General features: G+C 32.2%; 1 protein-coding gene across 1 annotated transcript; it reads left to right on the top strand.

Annotated features, from left to right (window-relative positions):
- The first annotated feature begins 6,756 nt into the window (after positions 1–6,756).
- Positions 6,757–11,796, top strand: LOC149900318 (venom protease-like). Its single transcript, XM_090113007.1, has 9 exons — positions 6,757–6,944; positions 7,019–7,074; positions 7,897–7,990; positions 9,133–9,195; positions 9,554–9,645; positions 9,878–10,057; positions 10,418–10,637; positions 11,001–11,164; positions 11,588–11,796. The coding sequence occupies exons 1-9, from the start codon at positions 6,908–6,910 to the stop codon at positions 11,771–11,773; spliced, it is 1,092 nt and encodes a 363-aa protein (XP_089969133.1). The 5' UTR covers positions 6,757–6,907; the 3' UTR covers positions 11,774–11,796.
- The last annotated feature ends 227 nt before the right edge of the window (positions 11,797–12,023 follow it).

Here is a 12,023-nt window from a genome sequence, read left to right as displayed (position 1 = left end):
TAAAAGTGTTACTGAAAGATACAAGATTATATTAGAATAAATGGTATTAACTATAGTAATAATATTTAAAAAAGATAGCAATGATTATGTTTTTTTTAAAGCCCGCATAGTAGGTTGTATATATTTTGATGATACCGCGGTACTTTTGTAGAATCGAAGTAATAAATAAAACACCTGTAACTTTTACACATTTTCGCGTGATTTTTTATTTTTAAAGTGTCCAAACTATAAGAAAGTATTTTGTAGTAATTGCATGGTCTCGAAGAGGTCGGATCAAGCGGCGCCTGCCATTCGTCTCCAGACAAATAGCTCCTTCAAATAGAAGATTACCGTAAACCTGGCCGTCTGTTACAACGAAACGTTTGTACACTTGGTTATAATTGTTGTTGAAATATTATATCTAGTATTGTTATATTTATTATCTGCGATTATATAAAACAATTTTTGGGTATTTAATCTATGTGTATCACCAGAATCTGTCAATGATATAAGAATATGGAATAAAGACATGCTAGTTACGTAGCCTAGGTCTTTATTTAAACAAAGAAAATAGAGTTATTAGGAATATATTAATCTGGGCTATAATTAATCCAAATCTAATTCAAGTAATAATTACTATCGAATATGTCTTGCATTAAAATGTTTATAATAACAATACCAAAACACAATCGCAAAACATAACTGCAAAAATTTTAATTCTATTATTTTTAATATCCGGTATTTTTTTAGTCTGTCTTATTCTATACCACAAACAGTGTGTGACATCGCTTGCCACGTTCCATTACTTTTTTTTAATAAAAACGGCGGGAAGTTCAAACACGAGTACGTAACACATCATCTCCCAAGTCACGTAGCTGAGTGCTCGTAGCGACTTCTCTTAATTTATTTACAACAATTTAAACTGTCGTGGTTTCAAATGGCCGCTCTTTATACGCTGCGTTGAAAGTGACAAATGAACTCAATTATATACTACTTCTTTGGTTTTTAAAGGGATCGTTTTGTGGGTAAATGAAATATGTCTGCGGTTTATATATATCGTGTGTGCAGCTTCTGCTTTTCTTTTTGTAGATTGTGTATCGTGCTTCCGTTTTTTACGGAATGCTCTAGAAAGTTTTAGCAGACATGTTCTATGTTAAATTACAGAATGAGCATTGAGCATAGAATATAATAATAAGTGAATTATTCTTCTTTTAATCTTATATCAAAGTAACATTAGACGAGCTAGATAAGGCTTGATTTGAGTCGCAATTATGTTCTCACAGATAATATAATCGGAGTTATTTAAATAACTGGTAAGAATGATAGGAATAAGTAGATATTTTATACTTATTTGTCCTTTTTATGTGATACATACCTACTAAGCTTTTAAAAGGTTCACAGTTAACTTAAATGAAGCCACTCGCTTGTAGAGCAATATTTAAACTGTTCTAATGTTATTTTCTTACGCATTTGATGAAGTTTTCAAGTCTGTGTGATGAGCGGCCGCGAAAGCCTACATCCTCAGATATCTTGCGAAGGTAAGGCCGTTTTTATTATTTGTAGTTTTCATTTTACGACGAGTTCGTGAGTGAACTACAACTGCAAACGTAAACTTTGTTTATTGCTGAGTTATGTACAATTGTGTCGAATATCGATATTGTGAAGTCAACTGTGTTTAACGATTCCATTGTTTTAGTAGTTGATTCATCTATTTGTGGTATCATTTAAAATACGTCTGTATCTTGTGTATTTTCCGCGTTAGTTCCTTGTTATAGGGATCTCCCTCGATTTGTGATATTATAAGTAATAGCTTGTTATGGATGTAAAACACACCTTTAAGGCAACATGTCACGGGTGTTCTACAAGACTATGACTATGAGCATTTTATTGTTTTAGATATAATATATTGTACAAAAAATGACATAATACCTATTCATAAAAAATACAACAAAACTCAAACTCAAACTCAAACTCAAACTCATTTATTTGGCTACTACTTTATTAAAAAGGACTACTTTATTGCTGAACACTTATAATTCATGTTTTGCTAAAATTCTATTCCACCTTAGTAAAATATGTTAATTTAACGATTTAATTCAAGTTACATAAATAAAATGCAACTAAAGTTAATGCTGGAAAATATTATCTACACTTAAGGGCTTGGTCTAGTAGTGCAAACAAATGCATCCTGTCATCCTATATGTAAATAATACAAATGTACTAAGGGAAAGTTGCTCCACTTAATTTTTAAAAATTAAATCATTCGTATGCATAATTTAATATTCGTAATAAGTACCAGAAATGACAATTTGAAACAATTTTCGTGAAAATTACACCAGGTGATTTTTTTTATCAGTACACAAAATTTGCGAATACGTTCTATTGATATCTTCAAATGCATAACTCTATACATTTTTTTCGACCTAAGTTTCTTAGTGAAAGTTGTTCAGTTTAACTAATAAAACGGATAAACAAATCACTATCACTACATAGTATAAAACAAAGTCGCTTTCCCTGTCCCTATGTCCCTATGTCCCTTTGTACGCTTAAATCTTTGAAACTACGCAACGGATTTTGATGCGGTTTTTTTTAATAGATAGAGTGATTCAAGAGGAAGGTTTATATGTATAATAAGATCCATTAAGTAGTGGAGAAGTACTGTTATTTTTGAGGTTTCTAATGTGATGTCGTAAAAAATTACATTTTTTCCGCTTACATTGCAAACGCAGGCTGAACCCTACGAGTTTTATCAAAATAATGTACTAAGTATTATACACATTGAAAAGGTCTACAGAAAAGTCCGCGATGGTATATGTCTATCTCTTATGGATAACCCACAATAACTTTTTTTTGTCATTTACTTTTTACGACAAATAATGGCTAATTTTCGAAGCAATTTTAACCAATACAGCATTAATCCTTAACCAATTAAATACCATGGATACATTGTTCATTTAATATAGATCTATATGGCCCTTTACACCGTATGATTTAAGTGAATATTTTCGAAGATATTACAGATTTAAAAATTGCAGGACGTAGCGTTTGCGGCCGCCCGGCTATGTATTTTATACCCGTGCGATGCCGGAGGCCGGAGCGGGCCGCTATATTTTTATACCTATACAACGTTCACAATTTTTCTGTAGTGTATTTAGTATCAGCATTGCACCCGTGCGAAGCCGGGGCGGGTCGCTAGTTTTGTATATAATAAAAAAAATGTAATGTTTGTGTTAAAAAATTATAAAATAGAAAAATACGCAAATGAAAACAAAAGATATTTATTTCTGACTAGCTTCCGACCGCGACTCCGTCCGAGCGGATGTCGGTCTTCGCGTGGATGGTTTATTTCTCCATTTTGAACTGGGAAGACGTTTCTCACTAAATTAATATTAGACGATCACTCTCGCTCGCCACACTGGACACGTCCGCTCGCATCAAAATTCATAAATTACATATATGCATCGTGCGGAACGCCATCCTTATATAGGAGTCGAGGAGGCGTGGTGTCGTGCGGCCCGCGTGTGCCGCAAACGGTTCAAGCCAAATCCGACTTTTGGCGCTACAGGTTACATCGCTGAATCCACTGCGGGTAACGCAACGTGTGTTCGCGGTTCTACAGAACAACGTCTATGGATAAAACTGAAAAATTAAGATTTATTTTTTTTCTTCGTATTTTTCCAGGATAAAAAGTATTCCATTTTATGCCCAGGATAATAAGGTATAATTATACCAAGTTTCATTGAAATCGAACCATTAGTTTTCACGTGATGCCTTCACATACAGACAGACAGACAGACAAAAATTTTTTTAATCACATATTTGTGTTTGGTATCGATCCAGTAACACTGCTATTTATTTTTTAAATACATATTTTCAAAGTACAGAATTGACCCTTCTACGGATTTATTATATTATGTATAATATATAGATTTATATGGATAAACCTAATAAATATTTTGCTAGCATTCTGATGCTTTATCGGTTGCACTGGATTTTTCTCTTTTTTTTTCAATCGCTTGAATGACATAGGATGGGTCCTTGATGGGCATCGAATGCTGAAGTCTCGAATCAATCGATTCTGACAGTAGGCAATTTATGTAAAGTCTTGATAATGGTCCATCATTTTTTTTTTGCCTAAACTTATATATTCTATTTTTAACGAATGATTCACTCCAGTCCAAACAGCAAATAAGCAGACTTCTGCTTCTGCAACATTTAGTTGTCCCTGAATTTGGAAAAAATAGTCATGATATGTCTTGACAAAAGTGTTATTTTTTTGCATTGTATTTCAAATATTAAATTTTTTATTTTAAACCGCATCTTCCGCATTCATCTCTTTTGCCGGAATTAGACATTTAACTTCTACTAGTCCCATTTTCCCTTCTTGATATGGGAGTGTATAAAGTAAATTTTTTAGATATTTCTCCTTATACTTTTAAAAAGTTATTATTGTCATTTTGCTCATTAGGTAAAGTAATTTCGATATCAGTTTTAAGTTTTTTGATACCTGCAATAATAACGTCATAATCGCCTGCACATACTTATCGATTACACCCTGTATACAATCCACCATCCACATTCATAATGTTTTCCTGTCCTCCTCTCCTTTACGCTGTTCACCGATACATTTTAAATGAGTAAATCTGCTACCACTGAAGGATGTTTCATTGTGATCAGCAAATTTTCACCACTGTTGTCGATTATTTGTTTTTCATTTTTAATCAGCGATTGGGAATCATCAGTTTTGTTTTTTGCAGATTGGTGATGTACCCTAACAATACGTCGAAAAGGGAAAGCATCAACGAATTATCGTTTTCGTCCTCTTTTTTTATTCTTCGCGTCTCTGTTAAACTCAAAACTCAAACTCAAACATTTATTTATTCAATTAGACTTCTTCTAGAAGCACTTTTGAAACGTCATTAGGTACATATTTTTAACATTTACCACCGATTCGGAAAGCAGTATCTACGGAGAAGAATCGGCAAGAAACTCCAAAGTTGCTCTTTTTACTTGTTACTTGTGTTTGTTTAGTTCTCAACACCCATTGAATTTTCTATGTTATTGCGATCTTCCATTACATCTGAGTTTTGATGATGTGATGATAATCCATTCGTTTTAATATTGGTACTTAGAGTTGGTGGACTAAACTAGAAATGGTGGACTAAATTTGTCAGCGCGTCTGTAAGATCAAAATATAAAACCAACATCCTGTATTTAAGTTACAAAATTAATAATCAAACAACATGCCGCTACGTTTAAAATGACTAGAAGAAAAAAAAACACCTCGACATATTTGGAATTTTGGAGTAAACAAATCATATTCCCCGTATGTCCCAAGTTCAAGTTCTCAATATAATTTAATATATTTCGTATTTCTCAAACGAAAAATAAACATTTTTGGAACTTCAAAAAAAATATATATTATAAGAAAATTTATGAGCTTACTTTAATTTAAAAGAAACATACATCCCTTTACTGAAACCCCGTAAAATAAAGAAATTGTTGCCAATCACCTTTGTAATTGTATTTGGTTTCATTAACTTTATGTTCGAAGATAATTTTTTTTCTAGTAAGTACATAGTTACACGCATATTTTTTTCGTTTATTTTCCATATCGAAATCAAATGTTTAAAAATACGAATATTTGCACAAAACTAAGATAAAAATAATCAATTAACAAAAATATTAAATTTAATGAAGTAGAGCAACTTTCACTTCGGTATGAAGGAAAATCGAGCGTAGAGCACACGTCAGAACGCTCCGGCCCAAGGAGCGCGACTAAAGAAATTCGCTAGGATTTTTCCTAATTATTTTAAATATTTTTTTAATATTTAAAGAATTATCAAAATTCAAAAAAAAAATTTTTTAAAGGATAAATACTCATTGGTCTTCAACCAACTCGAACAAATTAATGGAAACAATAACTTTTAGCAGTATTTATCAATAGATTTTGTAAGGCAAAAAATGGGAAATTTAATGAATTTATAACGTTCTAATTAGGAAAATCATAAGTTTTTCGGCAATTGTATTCAGCAGTTTTTAATAATGACTATATAAGGATAATAATGCGCTGATCAGATTGTGTAAATTGTAATCGGTTGCAACGTAGTGAGTGCACAAACTTAGCTCGAAATGTCTTTGGGGGAAAGAGACTTATCTTGAAGGCCTGATTAAGGTAACATAAAGTAACTTTACAAATGTGAAAAAATTCACGCGCATTGCGTATATAACACTAATTGATAAACAAGAAAAAAAAATTCAGTTTATCATTTCATTAGCCGGGAAAAAATTGTCAAATAACTTGTTGAAAACGCAATTTTGCTAGACTGCAGCCTTAAAAGCTACAAGTAAAAAAATATGAAAATTATTCGACAAATTTGCAAAATTGCGAATAGGTACCTAAGTACTTAATCAATCATTAACGTACACACTTTAGCTTTTACAGAGAATTGATTTTAATATATTTATTAACATGGACCATATTTTTTTTATATTCGAAGCGATGTCAATGTTTAATATTTTGTATTAGGGCAAATTACAAGTATAAGAAACCCACTCTATCAATTGAAATTTTTAATGAGAACATTTTTAGGAACGTCGCCGCTATTTGAAGGTCGCGCTTTTTTACTATAATATTATTTTTAATTATAATGTTGTGGCAACCATAACCATGTCAATAATTTACGAAACTGGTTTGCGCGTATGTTTTACCTCAAGATCGGCTATTTAGGTACCTCCTTTGCTATTCAGAGCTTGATTATCATCTCGTCGACAGTTTCGATAAACAATTGAATATTAATTAAATATACATAGTTTGTGTAATTATATTAGAGGGAATTGTGTAATTGTGTATATGATTGTGTATTTTTCTCAATGTGAAAGGCGTTGAAAATGTGAATTGATTTCATTTAAGCAAAGTGTTGCCAACATGACGAGTTTAATAGTGTTGTTAGTAGTTTTAAATGGTAATTAATTAATATAGTGTTCTTAATTGTTTAATGTTTCAACAATTCATATTAATTTGTTATTATTATTACAGTGTTATGTGTGAATTCTGAAGATTTTCCAAGAGATGGCGGACGACAATGGGGAAGTGTGCGTATTTTTTATTTAATATTTTAGGTATTTACTATTTAGGTATAAACAAAAAAACCTAAATGTATCTTTTTATGTAAAGAATAAGGAACTTGTTTTTTTAAATCAACCAACATATAATTATAATATTGTTATTAGTTATGTATCAGGGGCTTTCCCGCCACACGACACTGAATACATTATAAGTTCAAGGTCCTGCTCATCTTATCATTGAATCGATAATAGTTATTGCTCTAAGTATTATACACATAAAACATTATAACATAATATGCTCTTATATCTATATATGACTAGCTGCGCTTCGCGGTTTCACCCGCGTAGCTCCGCTCCTGTAAGTCTTTAGCGTGATGATATAATATGTATAGCCTTCCTCGATAAATGGGTTATCTAACACCGAAAGAATTTTTCAAATCGGACCAGTAGTTCCTGAGATTAGCGCGGACAAACAAAGCTGATACCTATTAAATTAAGTCAAATTATTCACATGTTAAAATTGAAGAAATTTATAATTTATTATGATCGCATAAAAACCTGCTAGGATTTGATTAGGTTAGATCACTCAGGTATGGAGATAATATATATTTTACAAACTGGATAACTTATCAGTTGGTTATAAATTATAATATGAATTTTTTATAGCAAAACAATTTATACAATATTAAAAATAACAATAAACGAATTGCTAAAAATACGTTTGGTTAAAAAACAGGATAACTACGTGAGAAATATTTATTGTACTATTGTTAATGAACAATTAGATGAATTATCATAACGTATACTGTGTAGTGTGTATTTAGGAAACTAATAAAGATATTGTTTTAGGCAGCCAACAATACGGATGATTTTAATCCATGTTTCGTTACTCCGCCACCAACACCTGACTTCTCCGCGCCTGGTAGAAGAATAAGCGAAATAAGTAAGTTTTCATTTGGTTTTTATTAACTATTTATTAGCTATGCCCCGCGGTTTTATCCGCATTGCTCCGCTCCTGTTGGTCTTTGCGTGATGATATTATAGCCTATCCATACTAATATTATAAATGCGAAAGTAACTCTGTCTGTCTGTCTGTTACTCAATCACGCACTACTGAACCAATTTTCATGAAATTTGGTATGGAGATATTTTGATACCCGAGAAAGGACATAGACTACTTTTTATCCCGGGAAAATGACGCAATCCCGGAAATCCCACGGGAACGGGAACTATGCGGGTTTTTCTTTGACTGCGCGGGCGAAGCCGCGGGCGGAAACCTAGTAGATATATAAATGGGATTTCTAACACCGAAATAATTTTTCAAATTGGACCCGTAGTACCTGAGATTAGCGCGTTAGAACAAACAAAAAATCAAACAAACTCTTCGGCTTTTAAATATTATTAGTATAGGTCTCTATCTATACTAATAATATTTTAAAGAGAGATTCCTATAACGGTGCAGTTACATCAAACGAGCGAATGCTCATTCTACTATGTAAAAATATTGTAGTGTAAACATGCGTAGAGCATTCTTTCGTTGTTCTTAGTGATTCTATTCGATTGTTGCGATTCTGTGCAATGTTCTACTACTGAACAACACTGAAAATGAGTTTTCGTTTACACTAAAAGATCACGAAAGAATGCTCTTGCTCTAGCTCTATATTCGTTTGATGTAAATGGAACGTTACATTATCGGATTTAACAACTTTATCTTACTTCAAAAGGAAGTTTTTTTTTCAATTTAGGTCTTATACTACTGGAGTGGCGCATCGACCCAAAGTGATAGTCTTGGCCTCCGACAATTTAGGTCACATCTTTTATTTATATTTCTCTACCATTGATGATAGAGTAATATAAATATTGGAATAAGCGCGTTTAACGTGTCCAAAAATAATTTATAGTGTTTGGAACCATAATTTTCCAAAACAGCTTTATAATTTTTTGTGACATTTTTTGTATATTGATTAGGTAGGTGTTTAACCGTGTGTCCGCTTGTATTGTTTCTTATTTTTTATTCCTATAAAAAATAAGTGTTTTTTCTTTAATTCATAATATAAAGTATAAAGATTTATTTTTTATTTTCAGAATGTTTTGAATACATTTGGGAAATAAAAAAACGCATCGATGAGGGCGTTAGAGCTAGTGAATGTAAGTACATATATGATCTTTATAATAAAATCGATATAAAACATTTACAAAATCGTATATGTATTATATTTTATAATAGATATAAAAAAACAACGAATAAATTTTTTGATTTATCTTATTTTATAGCGAATCATAACGTTTTTGGTTTATATGCTCCAGCTCCACTATATTGTTGTATATATTTTTTATTTATATGTATTCACCGATTTTTTCAATTTTGCAAAGTTATGACATACAATACCTATTCATTATTTACTTCAGAAGTTGGTATTTTTTTGTAACCTATATCTAGTATTTATGTTAATAATACGCATATGATTTATTTCGCTATTATTTTGAATTATTTTTATTTATGTAGGTTTGAAATGGAAACAAAGACATCCAGGTCCAAACCGTCCCCATTTCGCTGTTGGTGGACATATCACGCTTCCCGGGGAATACCCACATATGGTGAGATTATTAATATTTAAACTTATTATTCTTTCATATTATTCTTACAACTGTGACTCTAATAAAAACACATAATATGTAGTAATCATAGAAATCTATGTAAGTCTTTATATTCCATCAGAACAGTTTGCATTTTAAGAGTTAAAAAATTTGTGTACGTGTGCAAATATTTTCAATCCTCTCCATCCTTAAATGTATTATTTTATATCTAACATATTTGGTATCGGTCAAGGGAGCCGTTGGTTGGAAAGCAGCGATTGGTACATGGGTTTTCAAATGTGGCAGTACTCTTATTAGTTCGAAGTATTTACTGACAGCTGCGCACTGCTCGAGGGCTTCGTCCCGAGACACGTCATTGGCTGATCCCGTCCCTAAAATTGTGAGACTTGGGGATAAAAATATCGTTGATGTGGTAAGTGTTTTGTTGCATGCTGTACAATTTTCTGTATTCATTAAATCTAATTGGTATATGAAGTTTGAATTGGTTGATTGCTAATATTTATTACTTTAATAATTAATTTGATATCTTTTAACATAAAAAAAAATAATGGTAACCCCTGACTGTTGCTTATAGTTCTGTAAATAATTATTACATAAGCATTTAAATAATTATTACATAATTGATTCCCTTATTTTAAAGGATTATGTGTGTATGTATAAGCATATCACCTACCACATTTAAAATAAAACAAGTCTTCCTTCTCTTCTCCCTTAGAAATAAAACTAATCACTGAAAAGAAAGTTGTATTAATTCATTGTTTTTAATTTTCAGTACGCTAATAATCGATATCCATTTGACGTCGAGATCAAAAGAATTGTAACCCACCCATATTTCGTACCTCCCAAAAAATACTTTGACATCGCTATTATAGAAATAAAGACTGAAGTGTATTTCTCAAAGTTGATTCAACCAGCTTGTTTATGGACTAGACATGATATTCGCCAACTTGGTTATGAAGCTACTCTAACTGGATGGGGAGTTATTGAAACAGGTCAGGATAGTTGTACAATAAACGAACTTACCTGTAAAGTTCTATTGTAATTATACGATTGGCTTGGTCCAAGATAACCAAACACCCATCCCATACACAAAGGTATTATGTATGCCCATCATCTAGGAAGATGATAGAATAGGTCATTTTCATAAATTTATAATGCTCTGAAAAGAATGAGTAACAACAGGGTTGACATGAGAAAAAAGTCTCTAAAAATCGCAGCACCCAATGCGAGGGATATGATACTACATTGTTAATATAGAATAAAATCTTGGACCAAGCCAGGACTAAAATTGCAGAGGAGAATTTAAAGAACAAATTACTCAAAAGACACTTAAAATAGTCAGTTCATTCTTACAGCTGGAAGAACTACGTCTCCTGAGCTGCAAGCAGCGCATGTTGATGTAATAGATTCAGAATATTGTAATGATTTACTCCACCAGTACTGCAATAGGCTGTGGTGCGGTTTGGAACCGCATCAGTTGTGTGCAGGGAAATTAAAAGGAGGAGTGGATGCGTGTCAGGTAAATTTATTTTATTACTAAATTTACGTCCGCCGCTTCGCCCGCGTTTTCAAAGAAAAACCCACATAGTTCTCGTTTCTGTGGGATATCTGGAATAAAAAGTGGCCTACGTCTTATTACGTCTGGGTCTTCACTTACTTACATACCGAATTTCATTGTAATCGGTTCGGTAGTATTTGCGTGAAAGAGTAACAAACATCCATCCATCTTCACAAACTTTCGCTACCTTTCGCATTTATAATATGTATTAGTAAGATTTGAATATAATAAAAAATAAGGTCAGAATTATGAAGGTTCTTTACAGTTCTAGCTTACAGGTTCACCTTTTTGTCTTTTTTACGGCATCGACTACAATTATGTAATTATGGGCAACAACAATCTGCCCTTTCTTTTATATGTAAAGAAAATAATCGTTTGTTTCAGGGTGACTCTGGCGGTCCACTTCAAGTGAAAATACCGTTGCCCGTAACAGACCAAGGTTCGATGCATTATATAATTGGCGTCACTTCGTTTGGCATTGGCTGCGCGAGAGCAAACTTGCCAGGCGTGTACACTAGAGTGTCCAGCTTCATTGATTGGATCGAGGATGTTGTGTGGCGAGGATTGTGATAGAAATAAATATTTATGTTTAACTCGTCTTTTATTTCTTAGTATTTATAACATGAATGAACTTTTCCAGAAAGTTTTAACAATGAACACTTGAACCACGCAATGTATCTAAGTATACGTGCGATTTTCTTCTACAAAATAGAATAGTTTTTATGAGTCTAATCTTAATAGTGAATGTTATCACATCTGGTGTTCGAAAATCGGATTTAAATTATCTTATTTAACGAGTAGATTGATTCAAATATTATTA

This window comes from Colias eurytheme, chromosome 19 (genome assembly GCF_061535395.1).
Source record: "Colias eurytheme isolate Ceu_HAF_F1 chromosome 19, ilColEury1 Martin Lab GWU primary, whole genome shotgun sequence".
Classification (NCBI taxonomy): domain Eukaryota; kingdom Metazoa; phylum Arthropoda; class Insecta; order Lepidoptera; family Pieridae; genus Colias; species Colias eurytheme.
Note: the sequence above shows the minus strand (reverse complement) of the source record. Positions and strands in the feature narration are given on the sequence as shown.